A 26,311-nucleotide genomic window follows, 5' to 3' on the forward strand; every position below is an offset into this window, starting at 1 on the left:
TCCAGGAGTTTAATGATTTCCGAAAATGGGTGAAGTTGATAAATCAATCAATCATTCCCCATATGTGTTGTATTCATTTAACAAACATAAAGATAAAGATATAAGATATAGATATGAAAGCGATAGAGGATGGTGAATATGATGTTGCACTGGGAACTACATTCACTGAACCAACAAGGGAACAATATCATACTTTACTCTGTATGTCAATCAACTCGATCGATATCATCAATCAATCTAACTAACACAACAACCAACCTTAACAGTTAACATAAAGCCAAACAGTCTAGATACAACTAAACCAGGCTTTATACGATCTAATCAAGGTCATATCAGTGTACAATACCATAATCAAAATGTAATGAATGATTGATTGATTGATGATGTCGATGTGATGATGTCGTTGTATGAATGATTACTTACTCAACTCAACAATAACATCAGAACCCAAATGAGATGATAAAGTATGAAGGTCCACTTGGAAAGAAAGCACAGAACAATACAGTTGAATGTCTATTGATATTTGATAATGGAGTGTTTAGATTGGAGAGGCTATCAAGTTCATCTCATCTAAAGAAGCAGAGTATGTACTGTACATCACATCACATCACATCATCACATGAACCAATAACTAAACAATCAACAACTATCAGGCGTAGGCGGACCACCTCCATCAATCAATGACCCAATATACAATGAGGTCACTTCATTATCTACATCAATGCAATCATCATCTATACACTCGTCGTCTTCAAAGAAGAAGATGGAGGCAGAGGAAGTGTTCCCGTCTCAGTATCTTAAGAAACAGAAGAAGAACGAACCAGATACATTTACTCCTCCACCAATGTCAGCTCCAAGCGAACTACCAACGACATCATCTTCTCGAAGATCACGATCATCAGCCAACTCCACACGAGCACAGCCTCCTCCCATGTCCAACACACCATCATCTTCTGCTTCTCTACCTCATAGACATGGTTCGAGCAGTGGCTCATCACACTCTAGTCATTCCAAGCACTCTAGCAGCGCAAAGACATCGACACCTCACGACCTGTCAATCTCTGATGAGTTTGATGACTTTGCAAAGGAGCTGGAGGACATCAACAAGGACGAGATCGATGCCTCGATGGAGGACATTGATTGGGCCGAGTATCCAGTTGGTGGCGAGGCTGGAGGCCACGCCTCACTCACGACCTCTAGTGACATGAATGATATCCTGTCGCAGGACATGAAGATTCTGGACAGCCCTCTCGAAACCGATATTTCCACTACCATTGGTGGTCGCAACACCAACAGCAAGACAATAGCTCCACCCGTTCTTGTAACAACTGTCAACCCTCCAGGCTTTGCAGGATTCAAGGCCGGTGGGAATGGTGCCGCACCAAAAGTGCACCATCAGATGGCACAGAAGCAACCTCCACCTGGTGTTCACTATCACAGCGACCACAGCGACACAAGCGAGAGCGATAGCGAGTCTGTGTCCTCGAGCTACTCATCAAGCGACTCTGAGAGTAGTAGTGATGCATAATACAACTTTACTTTACAATTATACAAGGCCTTGTAGGCTGGCATTGGTCCATTCAATCAAGTAATCGCTTGGAGATGTCATCTAAGCTCTCTCCCATCAACTGCTTGTAATCGCCCACTGTTCCATCGTTGGTAATATCAGTTATGAATCGCAACAAGATGTTTACATCCATCTCCAACTTGATGTAGTCTCTACTCCTTCTATTATTACACAATACAAGCAATGTTGGAAGTAGTATTCGCATGTAACTAATGAACGAGAGGGTTGTTAAACAACGTCCATCATGGTTGTACATCTCCCGACTACTTACTCCTTCTCAAAGAAATAGATGAATGGTAGATTGCAGAGTATCTGTATGATTGATATCTTGTCGCCCCAATGTAGTATCTCTTGATTGCGCTCGTTGCGAAGGCTGTAGTATCCGAGCAACATGACGATCTTCTCAATGACATGTTGTTTGAAGGCAAAGAACTGTTTCTCGGTTTCCTGTCGCTGGGTGCAGTAGAGCAACAGATGGATGACAAAGTGGTAGAACTCCACTTGGTAGTCATCTGATCCCAACATACTCTGTACGAATGGTAGGTCCAAGTGTGACAGATTGACAAAGAGTTCCAGGGTCTGGAGTAGGATGTGTGATAGTGATGGAGGTATCTCGATGCGAACAGTCTGCTTCTTGCGATTGTGTAGCATGATGAATGTGAGCAGTGATAGGACTCCGACGACATTGGTCTTCTTGAGTGCCATCACAAGGTTGGCCGACTCTGGCAGCGCGAGGAATGGTGTGACCTGTCTAGTATCAAATCGCTTGAAGTAGGTTGTGACACTGACCAAAAGTTGGATCGTCTCCTCAGCCATTGACATTGGTCCTTGCATTCCCTCCAGCATACCAAGTTGTAAATGAGGTAACTTAAGCTCGAGTTTCTCAAAGATGCAGCTGTCCACGATGTAGCTATGAAGGGAGTTGAGTTAGAGATGTGAGCGTAAAGAAGAGATGACAGGTGCACTTACTTGATGAATGCGCTCTTGTACTCATTGATTGGTAATGGTAGACCTTCCAGGTTGGCGATGGTGAACATCTTGTTGATGAGTGCAATCAAAGGTGGAAGGAATGGGATGACCATGTCGTGTGTGGACAGGATACTGCGACCCAAAAGATCAATGAACTGAGCTCCAAGTCCAAGAGATAGTAGATAACAAACATTGGTATCCACTGAGCATAGCTTTGAGATCAATTCCATCGTAGTCTTTGTGATGCTAGTTGGTGTTGCTGTGTGTGTCTTGTGCTCGCTGCTGTTGGTGTTGCCCAGGAAGCATATCTTTGACAGTGCCTGTAGGCCATTGAGTTTGGCAAAGTTGAGATAGTCATCTTGCGAACAATACTTGTTGAGCAGAGTTGTGATGTCAATGAGATGGTACTGGAGCTTGGCATAGTCCTTTCGTTGAATATGTCCATTGAGCTCATTGATCGTCTTGGTGAACGTTTGCTTCAATGTGTAGTCATCGGACACTTGACCTCCGATGGCCTGGAGGGAGAAGAAGTCATTGATCACAAGCTTCTTCAGCGTGGCCAGTGTAGTCACGAGCTTGGGTCTGCTAGCCTCCTCCTCCGACTTGATCTTCTCAATCACCTCGTTGGAGAGTGGCGCAAGACGATTGGTGGAGAAGGAGTCGTAGGGCAATGTGACCACCCAGGAGTTGCCATCACGCTGGCCCACAGTGGTCACCAGCGAAGTCTTCTTCTCGAGATTGGCATTCTTCAGATTGTTCTGATGCTGTAAGTCCTGGAGATGTGCCTGGAGCGCAGCCTCTGACGTGATAGGCACGTTACAATATCTACAATAACTCCTTATCTTTCTCTTGTAATCGTCGCTGATTGGTGGAGCAATGGGCATCGATCCAAGCAGGATCTGTGCGCGGGACGCGTCAATCTCACGACGCCTCGTTGCGGCAGCCTCCTCTCTCTTTGTGATCAGGGACTCCTTCTGCTTCTTGACCATGGCAATCTTTTGACGACGACTCTCAGACTTCTCCAGTCTCTTCTGTTGCATGTATCGATCGTTCTCTGAAGTCTGATCACTGATCCACTTGATCTCCTCGGCTCGCTTCAACTCGTTGATGCCCTTGAGCTGGATTGAGCTGATGTGCTCATCGTGCAACTGATCGGCACGCTCTTGCTTCTCTACATGTGCTGCACGCTCCTGTGCCACACGTTCCTCCGTACGTTTGTTGAACTCTTTAACACGATCACTTTGATTGGATAAATACTTGCTCTGATGTTTCTTGCTCGTCAACATCGCCTCTCTATTCTCCTTTGCCTTTTGTTGTCTACTCTCAAACTCTCTTTCCTTGTTATGTCGTATTGTTGACTCAAGATTGTTGTTGCTGTTGTTGTTGTTGCCGCTTCTCTCATTGTTGGACTGCTGTGCTTGGGATGATGGTCCAGGAGGAGGGATGGACTGTCCTTGACTCCTTGTGCCTTGATGCTCCTGATGTTGTGATTGACCCGATCCACTCCTCATATTCTCCATGGCAATCTTTAGTCTGTCCGACCATTTCATTCCAGTGGCGGTACTAGTGGTCGAGGTACCAGCTGTGTCAGCTGATGGTACACTCGATACTACCGTTGATGCCGATGATGATGTTGGTTGTGTCACATCCTTGTCTATTTGTTGTTTCTTCTCTTGACTTGAAGGAGTTGATGATGGTGGCGCTGGAGTAGTCGTTATCTTGGTCCTCAGAGTCTGGAAATCTTTGAGCACATTGGAGAGCGTTTGAATGACACTGTCACATCTCTCGATTGAATGGTTGTTCTCCAATGTATTATATATCTGATCCATTGTGATACACAATGTTTGAATGTTACTGCTCCATTTGATATCCTCCTTTGATGGAGACACTGCTGATGTCTCTAAGGAAGAGGCAGGGATAGTTGCCAATGCAGGGATGTTGTTGTTCTTCTTTGACCCTTGAACAACTGTAGATGTTGTGGATGTTGACCCTGACCCTGACCCTGACCCAGAACCTGACACAACTGTTGATGATGTTGATGGCAACTTCCGGATGTTCTTTCTCTCCCTCTCCCTCTCCTTGCTCTTGTTTGAAGAGGTCGATCCTTTGACATCCAACGACAAGTACTCTAAAGTCGGTATCATCCACCTATAGATATTCTTTGATCCGATTGATGATCGAATCGGTATGATCACGCCACTATGATGTGGTGATTGTATTGGTGATGTACTTGAAGATGATGTGCGCAAACCAGTTGATGATGTTGATGTCTGTTCATCCTCATTACTAGTAGTGAGTTGAAGTTGAGCGGCCAGCGCATGGTCCTCGGTAGACATCAGGTCAGTTCACTTCAGTTCAAGTTATCTCTATCTATCTATCCTTTTGTTATTGTTCTGTGTTTGATTAATCACTTAAGTGTGCATGTTCGTGAACCCCTCCCTATGTTGTTCATGACAAGGGGGGTTCTTCATCTTTTCCAGGTTTCTTCCAGCTCCAGCACACTATGCCAAAGAAAGGCAATGTTGACCGAGACAATGATGGGTTGGGATTCATTCATTCAAGGTTAGATAGAGTTATAAATAATACTAGAGAAGAGATAATATATATATATAATTACAAAATGAAGACAATTTATGTCAAATCAAAGAAGTCTGACTTCCAAAATTATAGTTCCAAACCAAGGATGATGGCTTCACCACCTTTTGGAAATCAAACAGTTCAATCACAAGTAGAGGACTCTTCACCAATTGATCAACTTGGTAATATATTATATAATCCAGACTATACACATTATGTTGTACATTCACAAAAGAGTGATTATGATATGTACATTGGAAGAAGGAATCCATTGGTATGTATTTGATTCAATTTGAATGGTTGATGGACCAAGGTAACTAATTGTCCAATGGAGTGATGCCAATAGATTGACTCAAGATTCTCTGATAAATGGGGCAATCCATTCAAGGTTGGAGTGCATGGAAATAGGAATGAATGTATGAAGAAGTATCGTGATTGGATATTCAGTCCAGAACAGGATGCACTATTCAAGTTGGCAAAGAAGGAGCTGAAAGGAAAGATACTGGCATGTTGGTGTGCTCCTCTAAACTGTCATGTATGTATCCAATCATTCAAACTATGTAAGAGGACAAGTAACTTACTTATACGACACAATAGGGCTATGTGTTGGCAGAGATTGCCAACTCAAGTATTGGCAATTCCAAGGTTGATCAGCCACAACAACAACAACTTGTTGATAACTCAATCACAAGTACCACCTCGACACAAACTCAACAACCTCCGGTTGCCAAGGATGTGACGCCTGCCAATCCAAACTCATGGGCAGCACTGATAAAGAAGCAACCAGTACCTTCAAGCAAGCCATCGACTTTTGATAATGGAGGCAGTTCGTCTGTCGAACCTACAAAGGTTAGCAAGCCATCGAACGACTCACTTGATGACTTTCCAGCATTGGGTGGCGGATTGAAAAAGAAGAAGTAAACGAAGGAACGACCATCATGTAAATTATAATATGTCATCCAATCCATTGTATTAACTTCCGGCATTGTGATCATTGTTGTTGTTGTTGTTGTTGGAGTGCGGCCATTATGTCTGGCAACTTGAGACCAACAGCAAATGCAATGATTGTTATCAATAGACCGAGGACAACGGTCAACAGTGTACCACAGATCGAGCTGGAACTTGAACTGTTATCGCTTGGAGAAGTCTGGATTTGGTTCTGGTGATGCATCAATGAGGAAGAGGATGTTCTTTGTTGTTGAGGCTTTGGCAATGACGTTGATGGTGGAGTCGCAATCTTCTTAGTCTTTGATATCACTGTGGTTGACGCTGACGAGGACAACATTGCCGGGCTTGTTGAAGATGGTGATGGGGACTGTGATTGGGATTGGGATGGGGATGGAATGGACGCTATTGATGATGTTGTTGTTGTTGGCTTGGAAGTTGACTTTGATGCAACCTTCTTGGCCTCCTTCTTTCTCTGGCTCTTATCCTTGTTAGAGATAATAGTAACAGCTGTCAGTGGCTCTTTGGACCGCAGGATCTTGGTTGTTAATGGCTGGTAGGTGTTCACTGTCTTGTTGGACTTGATGATCAACTTTTGATTGTAATCTGTTGGTGTCACTTCCACTGACTCATCATCATAATGCTCATCATTACTATCATCATAATCGTTGTCATTATCATGTTGATGATTCCTCTGTTGTTGTTGTTGTTGCTGTTGTTGCTTGGTCTGTTGTCTGGGCAGTTGTGGCGGTTGTGACTGCTTGCTCTGTTGCTGCTGCTGCATCTGTAGGAGGCTGGCCACCTCACTCCAGGACTTGGGCGAAGTCGGTTGATCACCATGTTGTTGTTGTTGTTGTTGTTGTTGTTGTTGTTCTTGTTGCAATTGTTGTTGTTCCAAATTGGTAACATTCTTTCTCGTAGGCCTCCTTCTCTGATTCTTCATTGAGAGTGATGGATATTGATCGTCATCATCTTCATCAGACTCGATGTCCAAATGCTCGGCATGGGTTGGAGGTGGTGGTGTTTGTATTGGCTTAGCAGCAGCATGTATATCACTCTCGCTCAGTGATACAACACTCTCGCTCTTGATGGACTCCACCTGTTGTTGCTGTTGCTGCTGCTTTGTCTGTTTCTGTTCCTTTTGTTGTTGCTTTGGCTGTTGCTGCTTCGGTTGCTTAGGTTGTTTAGGTTCCTTTGGTTGTTGCTTAGTTTGAGCTTTACCCTTGGTAGGTCGTTGTTGTTGTTGTTGTTGCTGTGGCTGATGTTGAACATGATCGATGCCACTACTACCATTAAAGAAGTTGTTGTTGTGGCTGATGTTGTTGTTGTTGTTGTTATTGTTACTACCAAAGCCATGATACATGTTGTGCATATGATTGTTGCTAGTGTGAATGGGATCGTCTCCCCAACCTTTGGTCAACTCAGCGGCAGATGGTGAGTTCCAATTATCAAAGTCATCATCGTCCACGAGGAAGTTGGTAGTCTTTATCGCAGTCTTAAAAGTCTCCTCATTCTCTGTATCCTCTCCATCATCCCAGAATGTATTCATTCTCTCTAAGACTACTGCTACTACACTACTCTCTCTATATCTCTGTTATGAAATGTTACAATAATGAATGAATGACCTTCGAACATCACACCTCAGTCATGTGATCACACCAAACAAACACGAATTCATGAATTGATGTGATGATGAACAATTGTAAAGAAGGGGCAGACGGGGCGGCAAAAGGGTTACAAGAAGACGACTCGCGAGTGCTATTTATAGTTCGCCAAGGTCACTTATGCTGTTGCTTCTGTTGCTGTTGCTGTTGTTGTTGTTGTACAGGTGGTATCTTTTGAGATGTTCGCGGACTGCCATTGCTCGATCCAGTCTCGTCGTCACTGTCATTACCAAAGCCATCATTCGCTGTACTGAAACTATCCTCTGACGCCCAACACATTGACCTTCTCAGTGCTCTCTGCCATCTCTTAAACAACTTCTTCCTATTATCCCTGTTCATCGATGGTGAGAACATCTTGGAACTCCTGTTTTGTGTGTGTGTATCAAGGTCGCGAGTGAGTATTTGATCAATCAATCAATCAACTTGGTGGAACTTACAATCTAAGCTTGACCAACTCTTCCTTGGTCTTCCAAACTCCAACGTTCAATCCAGCAAGCATACAGACTCCAGCCGCTGTCATCTCGGGGTGTCCTGCGCGGTCGATCGGAGTCGCGCACATGTCCGAGATGAACTGGCAGACAAAGTCGTTCTGGCATACACCTCCATCGGCGACGACACTCTGAATCTGACAGTAGTTGTCCGAGCGTATGCTGTCGATCAGCTCCTTGCATCTGTATCCAAATGACTCTAGTAGTGCACGAACCACGTGCTCTCGCTTGGTTGATGGAGTCATTCCAATGATGAGTCCACGTGCGCGCGGGTCGTTCTGTGGCGGCGCCAGACCCGTGAACGCGGGCACAAACACGACGCCCTGAGTATGTGGCACGGACGTTGCCATGGCGGACGTCTCGGCTGGGTTCTCAAACATGCCGAATGATTGAGCCCAGTCGACGACGGTGCCGGCAGCCATGCCCTTGCCCTCCATCATGTAGGAGATCTCCTTGCCGATCTTCCAGCCAATCAGCGGGTACATTCCGTAGCGACTGGCCTTGGCGTGCGCGCCCGTGTTGATGTTGACAAAGCAGCCGGTTCCAATCGTCAGCTTGGTGTCGCCCTCATTGAAGCAGCACTCGCCAAACATGGCAGACTGCTGATCGCCACACAGCGACGTGATTGGGATGGACGCGCCAAAGAGGCCGGGCAGCGTGTCACCATAGTGGTAGCTAGTGTCGTGGATCTTGGGCATGATGTGGTAGGGGATTGAGAATAGGTAGAAGACGACCTTGTTGTAGCACATCTCGAACGGGTCGTACAGGCCAGTGGTGCTGAAGTTGCTGTAGTCGGTGGCGTGAACCTTGCCGCCAGTGAGGTTCCACAGCAGCCACGAGTCGATCGTTCCAAACATCATCTGCTCGTCCTTGACCGCCTGCTTGGCCTCGGCGTGGTTCTGGAGGATCCAGGCGAGACGCGAGCTCGAGTGTGCTGTCGACACGTCCAGGTGGCTGGCCTGCAAGAAGCGTGGCTTGCCCGTGAACATGTGCACCACCTTTGTGGCGCCGTGGATACCCTTGACGGCGAGCGAACTGTTCATATTCTTGCAGATCTCAGCGGAACGCGTGTCCTGCCAGGTGATGAGGTTGTGGATCGGCTTGCCAGTGTCCCGACGCCAGTTGAGGAATGAGCTGCGCTGATTCGTGATGCCCAGACAGCGGATGCGGGCGGGGTCCGCCGCCACAGGCGACGCGGCAATGGCATCCTTGACGACGACCTGACACTTCTCCCACATCAACATTGGGTCCTGCTCAATGTAGCCGGGTCTATTCTCATCGATAATCAAAGGAATGTTCTGTGATGACTTTGACACAATATTCAACTCCTGATCGAATATCATCGCTCTTATATTTGTAGTTCCAACATCTATTGCTAATATATATTGTGTTGTTGTTGTTGTTGCTGTATCATTATTTATTGTTGTTGTAGTTGTAGTTGGTGATGATGTGGTCGTTGTTGTTGTTGTTGTCGAGGTACTACTACTTCCTATATCCATACTATCACTCATATCTTGTTTTGGTTCCATTGACTCTAACTCTATATAGATAAGATATATATTTATATGATTATAAGTTATATTTGAATGAATGAATGTATGAATGAAGATTCTTTCAAAGTTTGAAGTTGAAACACACACAACTAACCTTCAATCTACATTGGATGCAACTACCTCTGAGGTTTATCATGAAAAAAACAGGGTGTTTCGGAGTTTGAGTTTGAGATGGCGATGATGGTGTGTGAATCGTCGTCATTAAAGGTGGTTAGGTCACTCTGTCAGTTATTTGCAGCATCTTCGTTAACATGAACACATGATTGTTACTTTTTGTCAATGAATTGCGCTACTCTCGGAGGCACAAGTCAATGAAACTTATCGGCCGAATCAAAACAATCAGATTTGATAATATATAATATATCTTTGTATTTATTTGGAAGTATGGTATATCTAAAGATGATTCAAAAGAGAGACAGAGGCAATAAATATATTATGATTATTATTTGTATACATATAAGTATTAATCCTATATTATTTTAATGGTATTGGGTATTACAAATATCAGCTCAATAAATAGTGATGAGATGATAAAACAAATAAAGTTATGTTGTTTCGTCTGGTTGTCCCAGAGATCCCATCAATGTGGATTTTTTTTTATGAAGTGCACACCTGATGAGTGACCCTTCTCTTCATCTCATCTTTAAAGCTCGAACAAACAACACAATCCAATTCCACGCACATCATATTCAACTTGTGTAATTGAATCAAACATTCATTCAATCATTCATTTGTTATTATATACATACATATAGAAAGACTAAATATGTTGAGAACATCAATCAAACTTGTCGTGAGGAAACCCCTCACTAGACAACAATCATCAATCACTCAGTTGATGAATGTTAAGCAGTCACAGCAGCAACAATGCAACTACTCGACTGGTTACCAACAGTTATCTTCATACAGAATGTTCAGCAACAACAACATTCAACAGCTACAGCAACAGAAGCAACAACAACAAGCACTGCAATCATTCTCTTCAATGTCTTACCGTTTCTACTCATCAGGAAACTGTATGTTTCACGCACGAGCGTGATAGAATCATCATCTCAAAACACTGATTGACTGACAATGCATCACCTTGTATAGACCCATCTCATCAGAAGCTTGATATGCCAGCTCTGTCACCAACAATGACTGAGGGAAATATTGCAAAGTGGAGAAAGAATGAGGGAGATCAGATCAAGGTTGGCGATATTCTTGCAGAGATTGAGACTGATAAGGCTACAATGGACTTTGAGGCCACTGAGAATGGATACCTTGCCAAGATCATCTCACCAGATGGAGCAAAGGGTGTCCCTGTCAACAATGTACAGTATCAATCGCCAAAATGTTCAATCATACAATCATCACGATCATTCACTCACTCAATCACTCATACATCATATACACCAGACTATAGCCATTATCTGTTCAAAGAAGGATGATGTTGCCAAGTTCAAGGACTACAAGTTGGGTGCTGCCGCTGCTGCTCCAGCCGCTGCCGCTGCCCCAGCCCCCGCCGCCGCCGCTGCTCCAGCTGCTGCCAAACCAGCTCCAGCTCCAGCCGCTGCCGCTCCAAGCAACTGTACGTACAATATTCATACACACATTGACATGAACAATCACAACAACAACATTACTAACCCTTGAGAACGCTCTTACTTAGATCCAAAGCACTTGGTTGTTGGAATGCCAGCTTTGTCCCCAAGTATGGAGACTGGTGGTCTCGCCAAGTGGAGAAAGAATGAGGGCGATCAGATTAAGGTTGGCGATGTCATTGCTGAGGTTGAGACTGATAAGGCTACAATGGACTTTGAGTGTCAGGACTCTGGCTACTTGGCCAAGATCTTGGTTCCAGCTGGAAAGTCTGGAATCGCCATCAACGAACCAGTATGCATTATAGTTAGCAAGAAGGATGACGTTGCTAAGTTCAAGGATTACACTGCTGCTGCTGCTGCTGCTCCAGCCGCCGCTGCCCCAGCCGCTGCCCCAGCTGCCGCCGCTGCTGCTCCATCAGCTGCAACTTCAGCTCCACAACAACAGTCAGCCGCCCCTCAGAAGTCTGAGGGTGGACGTGTATTCGCATCACCTGCAGCTAGATCCGCTGCCAAGGAGAAGGGAGTCGATGTCAGTGGCGTCCCAGGCACCGGACCAAACAGCCGTGTGCTCAAGGCCGACGTACTCGAGTATGAGGCACCAAAGGTTGTCGAGCAGGCCACCGCCGCGCCATCCAGAGGCGCTGCCGCTGTTGTCGAGTCAGATGGAGGATACACCGACATTCCACACTCCAACATTCGCAAGGTCACCGCCGCCCGTTTGTCCGAGTCCAAGCAGACCATCCCACATTACTACCTCACCATGGAGTGCCGTGTTGACAAGCTTCTCAAGTATGTATCATCATGTGACATTCATGATAGGTTGTATTCTACCCATACTTACAATCAATCAATCAAACAATCAATAGGATTCGCACTGAGTTGAACGCTCAAGCTGATGGAAAATACAAGCTCTCTGTCAACGACTTTATCATAAAGGCAGCCTCTGCAGCACTGAGAGACGTGCCAACTGTCAACAGCACTTGGATGTCCACTGTTGTCAGACAATTCCACAATGTCGATATCAATGTGGCCGTCAACACTGACATTGGTCTGTTCACTCCACTGGTTCGCGACAGTGACAAGAAGGGCCTGGCCACCATTGCCAACCAGGTCAGAGAGATGGCCGAGAAGGCCAAGAAGGGCAAGTTGCAGCCACACGAGTTCCAGTCAGGCACATTCACCATCTCCAACCTGGGCATGTTTGGAATCAAGAGCTTCTCAGCCGTGATCAACCCACCACAGGCTGCCATCCTGGCCGTTGGCACAACAGAGTCGCGATTGGTTCCAATTGAGAAGCCCAAGGAGGGCGAGCTGCCATACGAGACTGCCACCATCTTGTCCGTTACCCTTAGCTGTGATCACCGTGTCATCGATGGTGCCATTGGTGCTGAGTGGTTGCAACGCTTCAAGGACTACATCGAGAACCCATTGAAGCTTCTCCTTTAAACATTACATTAAAATTACATTACCTCCCTTTATTAATAACAAGCTTGATTTCCGGAAAAGGGCATTGGGTTTGGACCAACCTTTGAGCGAATATAATATCAAAGGACATGTTACTCCTTGATTAATTGAACTAATACAACAGAATCAATCATAGTTACAATGGATGTCAATTATTTATCAATATCAAAGATGACCCCTCTTCAATGGGATCAGATGGCAGCAAAAATGGGAGTAAAGGTTAAAGAGATAGACTCATATGACTTTTCCAAAACTTTGACAGAAGTACAACCTTATAAATGGATTAAACAATCTGTTTATAATCAATTGGATCAATGTTTGGAGTATCTTATAAACAACATGGCGGTAGAAGAAGGACTTAAATACTCAGATGTTCATTCTAGGAGAATATTCCTTTTCAAAGGTCCTCGACAATCAATACCTTTTACTCTCATTGGTCAAGTGGATATTATAGTATCAAGGTCTGATTTCACTTTATCTTTTATTGACAATGCATTTATGATTGGAATTGATATAATAAGAGACCTGGATATTATAAAAAGTAAAGGACACCAATGTTGTACCAAACTAATATCTGGATCACAAAAATCACAACATCCTATTGTACATATCATAACAGACCTTGGTTCAACTTGGATATTCAGATGGATGAAGGATAATAAGACCATTAATGAATGTAAAGTGGACAGTCCTACAAAAGCCTATTATCTAATTAAGATGGCCCTAAGCTCTATCCAACTACCAAACGAACAAAGTTTTATCAATCCAATTAAATTGACCAGGTAATCAACCATATACTATTCTTTATTCAATGTGAATGTCTTCAATGGTATTGCATTCTTGTCTGTATCAAACATTGATTCGCTGTTTGGAGATGGTGGACTTTGAAGTCCACCTGGTGGTGACTGTATGTTCAGCTGCATTCGGCGCTGACGGATTAGATACAGATGATGCTCGACAGCGTCGTTAACAGTCCAGAAGAAATGGTCGGCTCCATACGTCTCGACGACACCGCCCTTCTTGAGCAGGTCTCTGACATAACCCTTGATCGAAGCAAAGTAGATGACTAAACTGCGTTTGGTGAACTCTGCCACCAGTTCCTTGAGCATCTTTAGTCCAGTGGAGTCGATATCATTCATACTACTGCAGTCAATGATGATGGCGCCCTTGATTGGATGTCCATCAATGTCCACGGTGACCAAATCATCACTGATGTCTGCCATCTCGGTCTCGCTGTCAGACATTTGTGACTCATTCGTTCTTTTCTTTGTTGGCTCATAACGCCTCAGCTTCTTTCTAATGAACTGTGTGTTGGCAAAGTATATTGATCCATCGATTCTTACAACCTTGATGCCCTATTGGTTTGGTACGTCTGGTCTCAGCAAGTCCATTCATTCAATCAATCATCTGCTTGTCTAATCAATATATATACATACCATAAAGGTCTCAGCCTCTGGGACTCTCTTAATATTCTTATATAGTTCTGTACCTGGTATCCTGCCAAGCTCAGCGAATGGAGGATAGGCACTCCTGTAGATGATGAGTAGGAGTGAGCACACCATTCCAATGAGTATACCCTGTAGGATGCCCAACAGGATAGTTGATCCAAATGAGATGAGATATAGCATGAGATCCATGCGATGTACCTTCCATAGTCTGATGGCGATCTTGTACTCGACCAGATCGATCACTGCCACGATCACAATACTCGCCAAGATGGACTTGGGTAGGAACTTGATGATATGTGTCAGGAAGAATAGTGAGCTGACAATGACCAGCGCTGTGATGAATGATGCCACTTGTGTTCGAGCGCCACTCGACGCGTTGACTGCTGTCCTCGAGAGACTGGCGCCAACTGGGAATGAGAGGAAAAATGAACCGATAAAGTCTGATGCGCCCAGTGCAATCAGCTCTTGATTGGGATCAATGTCGTAGTTGTACTTCTCAGCAATGGTGGCACCGATCGACACGGACGAGATGAAGCCCACGAGAATGAGTACGAGTGCTCCTGGTGTGATGTTGATCACCATATGCAGCCAGTTGTTGTCGCGACCGTCGCGAGCTGGTATGGTTGGGAAGGTGGGGATGGGCAGGCCTGAAGGGATGGGGCCGACCACATCGATACCAGTTCGCTCCTCAAGTTTGAACACCCATGATATGAACGTGAGGATCATGACGATAATGAGTGGACCTGGCAGCTTGAGGTTGAAGCGTTGATTGAACTTCTTCATGCCCAACAGGAACACAATACCTGCCACGGCGATCAGAATGGACCACCAGTTGGCCTCTTTGATCTTGATGAGATAGCGCACGAGTAGCACGGGCAGACAGTCCGACGCCTCGACCTTGTAGCCAAAAATGTGTTTGAATTGGCTGCTGCCAATGATCAGCGCGCAGCCGCTGACGAATCCAGTCTTGACAGGGTCGCTCAAAAAGTTGGCGACGAATCCGAATCGGAACAGTCCCAGTATGATTTGATAGAGTCCACAAACGAATGCCAAGAGTATCGCGATGCTCGTGCGTAGTTCCATGTCCTGGCTGTCGCCAACCACGCCATTGACCGTCTCGAGGACCAACAGCGAGATAATGGCGAATGGTCCAAAGGACAGATGACGCGATGTGCCAAAGACACAGTAGGCAAAGATGGGTACGATAGATGAGTACAGGCCGTAGACCATGGGCAGGTCGGCGACGAGCGCGTAAGCCATTCCCTGTGGGATCAGCATGACGCCCACGGTCAGACCTGCGACAATATCACCGCGCAGGTCCTCCTTGATCGAGTACTTTGGCAGCCATGAGATGATGGGCAGCATGCCCAGCAGATAATGAATGAACTTCTTCTTGTGCTTCTTTTGGAACTTGAAGTGACGTATCTGTTTGATCGTGCGCATGAATGTGTCGTCCTCCTCGCTACTTCTGCCCTCCTGTCTGAATGATTGTGGCGAACGATCGGGTCCATTATCCGCGGCGATAGCATAGTTCAGTGGGACATCGTCGTCGCCATTATTGGCGATCATCGTGGGTGTGTTGTGTCCGCCGCTGTTCACATTGTTGAGTTGAGCTGCTGAAGTGACGACATCATCTACATCGACGGGCTTCAATGATGGTGACGTCGAGGCGATGTCGCTTGCCAAACTCAATTGAGATGGACCAGTGTGATGCTGCTGTTGTTGCTGTTGTTGCTGTTGCTGCTGTGTAGGAGTCGACACCAACTTTGGTGAGGTGGTCGATGTCGCATAGGGTGAGCCCTGTGAAGTGTATGGTGAGCTCTGTGATGTACGCAACAGTTGTTGTGATTGATTGAGTTGCTTCGATGGTGGAACATAGTAAAGTTCTTTGTTGTTTGGTTTGTTTGTGTCGAGCAATGATGCCTCGTCATCATCGTCATTGGCCAATGCCTTCTCCATATCGTTCAAAGACGATGATAGGTCACTAGCCTGATCATTGCTCAGTACTTGATACTTCCTCGACATCTCTCTATCGCTATCTCTATCACAAGTATTTGTGTAAACTTGCAAATGTAGTGTCTGTTGAAGAGAGCTGTTTGTTTTTTTTTAGTGTGTGGGTCTTTGGGAAATTTCGACATGCAAAGTTAGAAGTACAATCCCGATGGTGGGTCCGAAGAAGACGAACAAAAATCGGAGACTCAGGAAAAAGCCCTCTTGGAAGTTCGGAAATACAACTTTAAAAAGGACAAAAAGTTCCGACTTGCCAGAATCGAACTAGCGACCTTTTGATTACTTTGTTTACACTACAGTCAAACACTCTACCAATTGAGTTAAAGTCGGTTTTTTTTTAAAATGGAAATTATTTTGTTTGTTAATAAAAAAAATTTGGAACTGAACTTACCCTAGGCTCCAAAATTTTATATCCAGGTCCAGTGGAATAAATGACAATGACCTTACAAGAAAAAGGTGTTTATTATACACGCATGGAGAGGTTGGAAGTAGAACAATGAATGGCATAGTTCAGTCAGTGTTTGATGATGATGATGTTGTCGTTGCCCATGTGATGATCCTCCTATCGAATCCACTTGAAAAGATTACACTATCATCATTGGACCATGCTGTTCCTGTTGCCATCAGCTTGTGACCATATTTATATTGGTCCCTCAACTTGCCATTCCTGTTGCCATAGATGTCATACACTGATATCCTTCCATCGTCCTGTGGAATGGCTATGGTCGCCGGAGACGATGTACTCTGCGATACGGACAGACGGTTGATGCTCAATGGACAACGTATTGATGTCTTGTAGTTCTTGGTTTGTCGGATGTCCCACACCTTGACCGAGCGGTCATCGCCTCCACTGACAATGTGCTCGCCGTCGTAGGTGAACAGAGCAGAGTTTACTGCATCGTGATGTCCGTGGATCGACTCGATTGGACCGCTCGCTGAGGAACGCGCGTCCCACACTCTGATCACGCCGTCTGTGCTGGATGTGACGGCGAAGCTCAGACCTGGCACACTTGTGATGTTGGTGATACGATGCACCTTGTCCGAGCAGACGTTGGTCCATTGTGATGTGGTCTTGCCGTTCTCTGCGCTCCACCAACGAATGGAATTGTCCCAGCTGGCAGACACAACTGTGTTGCTCGATGTCCAGACGGCCGCAGTGACGGGGGCAGAGTGTCCCTTGAGTTCCAGGATTGGTGTTCGTAGGAACGTGCAACTTTGATCGCCTTGTTGTTGTTGGGATTGTTGTTGTTGAGGTTGTTGGGGCTGTTGTTGTTGATGTTGATGTTGGTTCTGCTGTTGGATGTGGTCAAGTTCATCTGATGCTCTAAGGTCAAGCTCGTGAACAAATGGTGAGTGTGCAACGTTCTGTTGCTGTTGTTGTTGCTGTTGATGTTGTTGCTGCTGTTGATGTTGTGGTGTGATTGGACTAAAGTATTGTTGATCCTCCGCTCGATCAAAGCTGTCCTCATCGTCACCATCATCAGAATCAAACTGATCGTGATCAGACATGTCGTTGGAGTCAAACAGATCATGACCATGTGGTGGCGGGTCGAGTGGTTGTGGAGGGATGTTGATCTCGTCACGTGACTTTGATCGTTCCAATAGAGGTGTCCACATCTTGACCTTGCCACGTTCGCTTCGTGCTCCAGGCGGTGAATGCTGATGCTGATGTTGTGTAGTAGATGACTTGGCATGTGTCACCATAACAGTAGGTTGTTGGTTCGCCACTTGTTGTTGCTGTTGTTGGAGCTGTTGTTGTGGAAGAGGTGATCTGTAGCCTGAATTGGCTGAACGATCTTGTGGAAGTTTGAAAATGTGGATGGTCTTGTCGCCAGAGGCAGTGCAGATCAGTCTCTCTGTCGGGTGGAATCGAATTGAGTTCACCGTGCCAGTGTGCGCTGTATATATGATTGGTGGCTTGAGTCCATCCACTGACCATATTCTTGCTGTCCTATCTGTTTATTATTGTGTGTATGGTCAGTCGATAAATACTTACTTGTAAGTCCCAACAAACAACATACCTGATGAACAAGTGGCAAAGGTAAAGATATCCCATGGACATGTTGTAATCTCCCAGATGCCATCCCTGTGACCGACGTAATCCTTTGCCCTGATCCACTTGTGTGATCCATCTCGCTTTGATGTGCTTGGCTTGCTCGTGCTACCATTGCCACCTCCACTCGAACTCTTTGACTTCTTCACTGGCTTGGGTGGTTTGCTCGTGCTCGATCCCTTGGTCTGTTGTTGTAAATCATTAACAATATAACTATTGAGGTCTAGATTATGATGAATGAACTAGGTTAGTTCATCATCCACCAAACATATGTCAATCACACGCTGGCGGACACATACTCTGTTTAAGACTGATCGATGATTGTATACTCTTGGTAGAAGGTGTCAATCCACATCTAGCTCTCACTGTTTGTTTGATTGTTTGATTGATCAATTAGTTCTCCTCAATCCTGAATGTTATCAATCATTCAATCAAATGACAATTGATCAATCAAACATACATTCTTGATTCTCCTCCCAAAGTGCATCATATTCACGCTCTATCATCAACAACAAGTCTTTGAATCGTTCCTTTGATGGAAGTTGCATCTGTTGAGTTGAGTTTGTTGTTATTCCTGTCGGTCCAACACCAATGTTGGCCAAAGAAGGTGTCAAGGACATCTTTGATATCTTGTCCCTGTCCTTCTCTTTCTAAATATATATTATATATATTAAATTATTATTAATTAAATCGATTATTATGTCATTAATGACATCAAGCAAACTACATACATCCATTATCATCTATCTCTATCTTTAACTAACTATCTATATATCTATATATCTATATATTCTCTCACTTTATGAGCTATCTAACTATCTAACTCATTGATCGATTGAATGATTGATTGTATGATTGAATGAATGAATAAATGAATGAATGAATGAGAGCGCGAATTAGAAGTCTCAACAAGCCAAGCTTCAAAGGTGTGTTGTTGTTTGAAACACGCAAGCTTGCTCTTTATCCCACTTCCCCTTCAAACACAACCATAGACCTTAGTCCAAGGTCTACGGATTATGATAATAATAAGTTAAAGATAGAATTAAGGGGGGGTTTGATAACTGTGTCTTGACTTTCTTTTTTTGGGCATTAACATTCACCCACTACTCCAGATCGACGATCAGTTTTTATTGAACTTCAATGTATAATAATAAATTATTATTATTCCTGGAAGTATAGACATTTATCGATAAGATCTAAAAGTTGTTTTCCATAAAGGAATGTTAACTTAACAATGTATTACATGTATCACAGTGGTTACCTGTGGACAAATAAAGAAAGAGTTGGAGGAAGAGACTGTTTACAGCCTCAAACATATTTGTACAGGGACTTTGTATCAATGTCCATTGTTGGCAACACATAAGGCATCGGAATCTGATCCAAAAGGTCGTTTGCATACTCTCTATCTATGTGCCAAACATTCAAACTCCTTCAAGTCGAGTGTACTTTTACCAATAGCTCCACGACATGTTCGGTTCAAAGAACGCAACAACATAGATACAAGTACCAGTTCCACGCTCAAGGTCGAACCTGTCTCATCTGAACAACCTGTCACTCAACAACCTGTCTATCTAACAACTATTCAACAAACACTCCAACAACAACAACAACAAATACAACAACAAACAACAACATCCCGACATTGTCCTTGTTCCGACCTCTCACATCAAACAATGGGGAAATGTCCAACATGTATCGATACCAGACTCCGTGCTTCAGATACTATTCGCTCACACAGATATTCTACCTCCAATAGACTCGCTCTGTCTCATTAACATGCAAGAGACTATATCTACTCCTCCTAAGCGAGATACCAACCAAGAATGTATTTATGAAATAGATGTCTATTATGATGGACCCACATTCTACAATGCCAATACACTGGCCTTTAAACTCCTCCTCTTATCAAGTTGGACCAGGCTTTGTAATCAAATACGTCTCGATCCCTCCTGGCGTCACCTCTTTAGAATCACTTCCTCCATCGGTGACACATGTCTATTTAAATGACCAATACCTTCTCAATACTCTCCCCCAATCTGTTGTCCAATTGACATTCCCGTTTGTTCATCTCCCAATTCAGATTGGTAGCATTCCAGAACATATCACCAAGTTGAGAACTGGCGATTCTTTCAATGAACCAATCAGAATTGGATTGCTACCATGGTCACTTCAATCATTGACACTGGGTCAGAATTTCAATCATCTCATCACACCTGGATCATTACCATCGCTCACCTATCTCGAGTTTGGTAATCAATACAATACACCATTGATGCCAGGTTCATTACCTGACAACCTTAGAACATTGAAGCTTGGCTATATGTTCAATCAACCTATTACCTCGGACAGCCTTCCATCGTCACTCACCTCACTAAACTTTGGTGATCACTTCAATCAAGTACTTCCAACATCATTGCCCATCTCACTTGTTGAGTTGTCATTCAATTATAATTACAACAACTTAGCATATGGTTATTATGGTATTCCAACACATGGATTCAATCAAATCATAACCCCAGGCACACTTCCAGGAGGACTCAGGTCTTTGAGTTTTGGACCAACCTTCAATCAATCTCTGTCACCTGGTGTTCTTCCCGACTCATTGACATCACTGGAAATGATACATCCATTCACTAAACGATCAAAAGACTACTTCCCAGAGTCACTCCGTCATCTGACTATTCTCTCGGTTGAACAACTTGTGCTCATTATTGATAATCTTCCAATGAAGATGGAGACAGTATTGTTTAAAAGCCCCTATCATGTAGGTGACAAGTCCTCAAAGCCATTCCCAAGGTCTTTTATAGGTATTGAATCAATCATTCTACCTGCATCACTTCAACCGTCCAATATGTATGGTTCACGAAGGTCTTCAAAGAAGAAAAAGATCATTAAACCTCCATTAGGTAGCCCTGAGAGCAGACAAATCAACTTCTTTAAGGAGGTCATGGCTTCAATGCCAAATGTCCGTACGATCCAACTCACATCCCACTCTCTAGGAATATGTAGGAGGTTGGATAACCACTTGGCCATCTCCATCTCCAATCAAACTATTTCTAACTTCCATCTCATGGGTTTCCAAACATCTTCACTTCAATGTCGCCCAATATTCATTTCATATTAATCATTCAATCACTCGATCATACAATTATAATAAAAAAGAATACAATCCATTTGATTGAACTATTACTCTTACTTCTTGGCCTTGAGTTTATTGTACTCTGTCTGTGCCTTCTCCCTGAGTTGCTCTACGTTCTTGTCGGCCTCGGCATACTCGAGCACCAAATGTCTTCCATAGAGATGAGGATACTTGAGTGAATCCATGGCATTCTTGGCCTCTTGCTCTGTGAGATACTCGACAAAACAGAAACCTCTGTGGCCTCCTTGTGGCTTCTTGGGCAGTCTGACCGATTGCAGCTCGCCATACGTTCCAAACAGCTGTCTGATGTCCTTTTGAGTGGCCTCGAACGCAAGATTCTTGACCAGGATCTTGGTCGACACGGTGGCAACTGGCGCACCATCGCCCTCTGTCTTTTGCTTCTTCTTGGCGTGCTCGGGCAGCTCCTTGTCCTTGCCACCGACCTCCAGTGTGTTCTTGTCCGACAGTTTGATCGTGATCTCGTGACCATCGATCGTCGCGCCATTCCACTTCTTGATGCATTCGAATGCGCCCTGCTTGGATGAGAACTCGGCAAAGGCGTAACCATGACTCAGCTTCTCACCAGTCTTTGGATGAAGCTTGGTGGCAATGTTGACGTTGACAAAGTCCTTGACGCCCTTGAGACGCTCCTTGAGTGTGTCGTTCTTGGTGTCAAAGTGCAAGTTCTTGATAAATACGTATGATGGCTTATAGTCGGCCTTCATGATCGTTGGCACCTCACCAGCCTTGGCCATCAGCTTCTCGCGCTCACGCTCCTCCTTGGCGCGCTGTCTCTCCTCCTCCTTCTCCTTCTGTAACTGCTCCTCCCTGCGCGCCTGCTTTTGCTCCATTGTCTCGGCTGGCCTGCTAAACACGCCGTTGGGCGCCCACTCGAGGTATAGAGGCACATGGTGGAACTTTGTGTAGGCCAAGTTCTGGAAGGCGACCTTGGCTTCTGAGACGTGGTAGAACTCAACCAGCGCCAATGTCCTGGCGGGTGTCAGTAGCATCCTTGCCAACTCGCCAAACTTGCTAAACAGTTGCTCCAACTCATTGGTCGTAGTCTTGTGAGGGATGTTCTTTACCAGAATGACTGTCTTGCTACGCTCGATGCCCTTGCCACCAATCTTATCAATGACAACGCCTTCCTCCTCCAAGAACTTCCTAGTCTCATTGATAATATATGTCTCCATCAATGTCATCCTAACTGCCATGTCTGTCGAATTTGGATCCAATATCTCTCCCTGCGTCAGCTTATATCTCTCTGCCAATGAACTTATAATCGCGTCAGACTAAAGTGTTTGATTGATTGATTGATTGTTTGATTGAGTGAGTGAGTGATTATGATCATGGTATCGCTCGCAACTACATAACATACTCTCATGAATAGGGCGTTCCAGTTGTAGGTCGATCCTGCTGCAGCCTTGAGCTCACGCTCTTGCTGCTTCTTGTAACTACTGGTGTTCTTTTCGTCTTCGGCGTTGGCCTTCTTGACAGTGTGTGGTGCGTTCTTGGCTGGAAGGATGTGTACAAGTCGACCCTGGATGATCTTGCCGTCCATCTCAGTCATGGCCTGAACGGCATTCTCTGGCACCATGTACAAGAGGAATGCAATACCCTTTGACTTCTTGGTGTCCTTATCGATTGGAATATATATTTCTGACAGCTTTCCATAAGGCTCAAATAGCTTTTTCAAGTCGTCCTCTGTCACTGTGAATGACAGGTTCCTCAGGAACAGTCTTCCAGACTCTCCAACATCCTCTTGATCATCTGGCCTGGAGTAATCCGATTCAAACTCGAACTTTGATTCCTTGAATGTTGTAACCTTCTTCTCTTCTACCTCCTCCTCCTCTTCATCCTCATCTTGCTCCTCCTCCTTCATCTCTTCGTCTTTGTCCTCCTCGTCCTCTTCCTCTACTTCCTCTTCTTGTTCGTAGTCCTCTTGTTCTTCATCATCTTCATTATCGTTATCGTCTCCATCATCCTTTTGCAACTTTGATTTGAACCAATCCAAGTCAGACACTGCGCTATCCTTTGCTATTGTGTTGCCTTGTTCACTATCTTGTTTGTCTTGCTTTTGTGCTGAGGGCATGTCCTCGTATAGATCATCGTCGTCATCACCCTTGGCTGCACCATCACCCTTGACATCGTCGTCAAACATGACCAGATCCTTATTCTTCTTATAATCGTGCTCTATTCTTCTCTTGCTCTTTGGTAGTGTGGCGGGCTGGTCACTCTTCAGTGTGTCATTATCCTCATTGCTCCATAGATTCTTTGTGCTTCTGGGCTGCATCAGTCCCTTGAACTTCTTGTATTCATCATCATTCTCGAGATCATCTTCGTCGCCCTTGCCCTTCCCCTTCTTCTGTTTGGCCAACTCTTGAAGTTGTTTGTTCTTATCAGCTTCGTGCAACTTGTTATAAGCAGATGAGCCTGCAGAGTACTTTGACCATGGTCTAGCAGCCTGTTCATTGCCAACAGCCATCTCCACCGTTATCTTTGACGTGTCCAAGAATGATCCATGTAGCATCAATGCCTGTTTAGCTGCGCTATCTGTAGAGAATCCAACGAATCCAAACATTCTAGATGATCCATCACTATTATATATCAATGATGTTAGTATGTGTATGTGATGTAATGTGATGTGAATGATTCGTTATCATGTACATACCCAGCCTTCATAATCTTACAATCAGTGACGACACCGAATCGTTCAAAGTGCTCTTTCAGCCTCCTCTCTGTGAGATGCTTTGGAAGTTGTTTCACACATACTCTAGTCATCTCTATTGATCTTTAACTTTAGTATTAATGAATATGTGTATGTGTATATGTATATTGTTATAAATGAATGAATGAATGAATACACACAATCATCAATCAATCAAACAATCGTTCGTTTTTCAACTTTTTAATTAAATTAATTCATTTTTATTTTTCACTAATCACAACTTCTCATTCCTCGTCAACCTGGAATCAATCCATGATTGTTTGTTTGATTGAATAGAGTGATGGAGATGTAGATATTTCGAAATTCACTTTATTACTTCTTATCTTTGTCGTCAATCAATCAATCAATCAATCACTCACATCACAATGTGAGGGCAGGACAGGGCAGGAGAGGATGGCTGGAACACTTGCCACACAGCCTGCTATTCCTTTGACTTGATGATCTGGCATGACCTGACCTATTTACCAAAGCTAAGGTTTCCAAGACCAGCAACAACTTGTTGAAGATGATCAATTTTCTTGCTTGCCAATTGACTGCGCTCAGACTCAAAGGTCTTTCTTCGACCGACAGTCGTCAAGCCCAATTCGTTGTAGTCGGCAGGATCGATAAGGTCCAAAGACTTTCCATTGATCTCCTGCTGTGCAAACGCTTTGTACACTGCCTCTGGCATGTTGATTGATACGAGCCAAAGTATCACCTCTTGAGTGCCCCACGTCAGATATGACGATGATGATGCTGATGGCGGCGATGACGACGATGTTATGGGTGACGATGTGTACATTGAAGCCATTGGAGTGGTTGGTGTCGTTGGCATTGCTGTTGTAATTGGGATATCCACGTTTGACAAGTATGCATTCATTTGAAGTTGATGCTGTTGTTGTTGTTGCTGCAGCATCAGCAACTGTTGTTGCTGTTGTTGTAGCAATTGCTGTCCATAAAATGATTGAGTAATAGTTGGCGAAAGGAATGCATTCATTGAAGATGGTGTCATAAGATATGATGTTGAGTTGTTGTTGTTATCCATCTGATTGGTCGTTGTAGTTGTTGGTGGGATCATTGTGGTAGCAGCTGTTACTGTGTTGTTATTGTTGACAACATTGCCGCTTGCCAATTGATCCAAGTTACTTAAATTAGGCAGAACTATATTGTAAAGAGAAATAGTTAATTTGATTGATTGACCAACCGATTGATTGGATGAACAAGCACTCACCTTCCACTGACTGAAGCTTGGGAGGGGATGTCACCTCAGTTGGCTCTGGTGCGCCCTTCACATCAGAGACTACAACGAGCTTCGATGTCCAAGGCTGAACTGGTGGTGTTGTAGTTGTTGAAGTGGTTGATGCACCTGCATTACTTTCATCTCCAACAACTTTGCCTTTGCCATTACTATTGCCATTGTTATTACTAGTTTTGTTTGTTGTCGCTGTTGTCGCTGTTGTAGTAGTGGTCGTTGTCGTAGATGTTGTTGAAGTCTTTTGAGGACTAGTTTGTTTCAGTTTTGTTTGTTGTTGTTGTTGTTGCTGCTCCTCTTTATCTGTAATACGAGCTGATGTAATGTATTAGTGTTCTCTAGTCTAGTCTGATGATTGAAAGTACTGTGACCAACATACGATGATCATAAGGACAGCTATCACGAGGGCAATTACCATACTTCATCCAATACTTGCATTGCTTGGGTCCAAAAGATGTGCCAAGGAATGAAGTTGGACGATATTCATCATCAGGGTCATCAGTTGGTTTATCAGTTCCATCTTTAAATTCGAATGGATTGATTAGATTATGCTGTCGACAATGACTGATGACTGTATACATACCATGTGAGAATGTACAACTATCACCATTGGTACACTTGCCCCTCCAGAAGAAATGGCATGGCTTCTTCTTGAAGCTTTGATTGGTCTTGCTGCCGTCGAACTTGACCATTGTGTTTTGCCTTGTTTTATTTTTTGTTGTTGTAGTCTGTCTTGTTCTCTGTCTGTTTGATTACTTAATATCTATATTATATTTGTTTCAAACTACTACTACTACTTATAATTATTGTAAAGTGTTTAGCTTGTGATTGTTAATGTTAATAATGATACATCATCATTAATTAGTTGTGTTTTCATCACCAACTTAGGGAT

At 44.2% G+C, this 26,311-nt stretch overlaps 11 protein-coding genes across 11 annotated transcripts; 4 read left to right on the forward strand and 7 right to left on the reverse strand.

The window, feature by feature from the left end:
• Window positions 1–113: 113 nt before the first annotated feature.
• SAMD00019534_086860 (hypothetical protein) lies at window positions 114–1,528 on the forward strand (the record flags this gene model as incomplete). The annotated part of the gene is made up of 4 exons (XM_012896043.1): window positions 114–201; window positions 267–358; window positions 445–583; window positions 654–1,528. 4 exons carry the CDS (start codon window positions 114–116, stop codon window positions 1,526–1,528), a joined length of 1,194 nt encoding a protein of 397 aa, XP_012751497.1.
• Window positions 1,529–1,580: 52 nt separating this feature from the next.
• On the reverse strand, window positions 1,581–4,872 carry SAMD00019534_086870 (hypothetical protein; the record flags this gene model as incomplete). Its single annotated transcript, XM_012896044.1, has 3 exons — window positions 1,581–1,776; window positions 1,839–2,477; window positions 2,537–4,872. 3 exons carry the CDS (start codon window positions 4,870–4,872, stop codon window positions 1,581–1,583), a joined length of 3,171 nt encoding a protein of 1,056 aa, XP_012751498.1.
• Window positions 4,873–5,204: 332 nt separating this feature from the next.
• Window positions 5,205–6,028, forward strand: SAMD00019534_086880 (hypothetical protein; the record flags this gene model as incomplete). The annotated part of the gene is made up of 3 exons (XM_012896045.1): window positions 5,205–5,387; window positions 5,460–5,648; window positions 5,711–6,028. Coding segments are annotated over 3 exons (690 nt in total), but the record flags the coding sequence as incomplete, so codon positions are not given.
• Window positions 6,029–6,104: 76 nt separating this feature from the next.
• On the reverse strand, window positions 6,105–7,607 carry SAMD00019534_086890 (hypothetical protein; the record flags this gene model as incomplete). The annotated part of the gene is made up of 1 exon (XM_012896046.1): window positions 6,105–7,607. The coding sequence occupies one exon, from the start codon at window positions 7,605–7,607 to the stop codon at window positions 6,105–6,107; it is 1,503 nt and encodes a 500-aa protein (XP_012751500.1).
• A 232-nt stretch (window positions 7,608–7,839) lies between these two features.
• On the reverse strand, window positions 7,840–9,739 carry SAMD00019534_086900 (hypothetical protein; the record flags this gene model as incomplete). The annotated part of the gene is made up of 2 exons (XM_012896047.1): window positions 7,840–8,086; window positions 8,160–9,739. Coding segments are annotated over 2 exons (1,827 nt in total), but the record flags the coding sequence as incomplete, so codon positions are not given.
• Window positions 9,740–10,601: 862 nt separating this feature from the next.
• Window positions 10,602–12,792, forward strand: SAMD00019534_086910 (hypothetical protein; the record flags this gene model as incomplete). The annotated part of the gene is made up of 5 exons (XM_012896048.1): window positions 10,602–10,779; window positions 10,856–11,076; window positions 11,162–11,333; window positions 11,415–12,135; window positions 12,213–12,792. The coding sequence occupies 5 exons, from the start codon at window positions 10,602–10,604 to the stop codon at window positions 12,790–12,792; spliced, it is 1,872 nt and encodes a 623-aa protein (XP_012751502.1).
• Window positions 12,793–13,607: 815 nt separating this feature from the next.
• Window positions 13,608–16,283, reverse strand: SAMD00019534_086920 (hypothetical protein; the record flags this gene model as incomplete). The annotated part of the gene is made up of 2 exons (XM_012896049.1): window positions 13,608–14,165; window positions 14,247–16,283. 2 exons carry the CDS (start codon window positions 16,281–16,283, stop codon window positions 13,608–13,610), a joined length of 2,595 nt encoding a protein of 864 aa, XP_012751503.1.
• Window positions 16,284–16,778: 495 nt separating this feature from the next.
• SAMD00019534_086930 (hypothetical protein) lies at window positions 16,779–19,064 on the reverse strand (the record flags this gene model as incomplete). The annotated part of the gene is made up of 5 exons (XM_012896050.1): window positions 16,779–18,223; window positions 18,290–18,544; window positions 18,621–18,686; window positions 18,782–18,971; window positions 19,053–19,064. 5 exons carry the CDS (start codon window positions 19,062–19,064, stop codon window positions 16,779–16,781), a joined length of 1,968 nt encoding a protein of 655 aa, XP_012751504.1.
• A 1,256-nt stretch (window positions 19,065–20,320) lies between these two features.
• Window positions 20,321–21,394, forward strand: SAMD00019534_086940 (hypothetical protein; the record flags this gene model as incomplete). Its single annotated transcript, XM_012896051.1, has 1 exon — window positions 20,321–21,394. A coding segment is annotated over one exon (1,074 nt), but the record flags the coding sequence as incomplete, so codon positions are not given.
• A 119-nt stretch (window positions 21,395–21,513) lies between these two features.
• SAMD00019534_086950 (hypothetical protein) lies at window positions 21,514–24,241 on the reverse strand (the record flags this gene model as incomplete). The annotated part of the gene is made up of 3 exons (XM_012896052.1): window positions 21,514–22,752; window positions 22,839–24,057; window positions 24,132–24,241. The coding sequence occupies 3 exons, from the start codon at window positions 24,239–24,241 to the stop codon at window positions 21,514–21,516; spliced, it is 2,568 nt and encodes an 855-aa protein (XP_012751506.1).
• A 404-nt stretch (window positions 24,242–24,645) lies between these two features.
• Window positions 24,646–26,111, reverse strand: SAMD00019534_086960 (hypothetical protein; the record flags this gene model as incomplete). Its single annotated transcript, XM_012896053.1, has 4 exons — window positions 24,646–25,328; window positions 25,399–25,722; window positions 25,799–25,939; window positions 26,003–26,111. 4 exons carry the CDS (start codon window positions 26,109–26,111, stop codon window positions 24,646–24,648), a joined length of 1,257 nt encoding a protein of 418 aa, XP_012751507.1.
• Window positions 26,112–26,311: the final 200 nt, after the last annotated feature.

This window comes from Acytostelium subglobosum, assembly GCF_000787575.1.
Source record: "Acytostelium subglobosum LB1 DNA, scaffold: scaffold19, whole genome shotgun sequence".
NCBI classification, from domain to species: domain Eukaryota; phylum Evosea; class Eumycetozoa; order Acytosteliales; family Acytosteliaceae; genus Acytostelium; species Acytostelium subglobosum.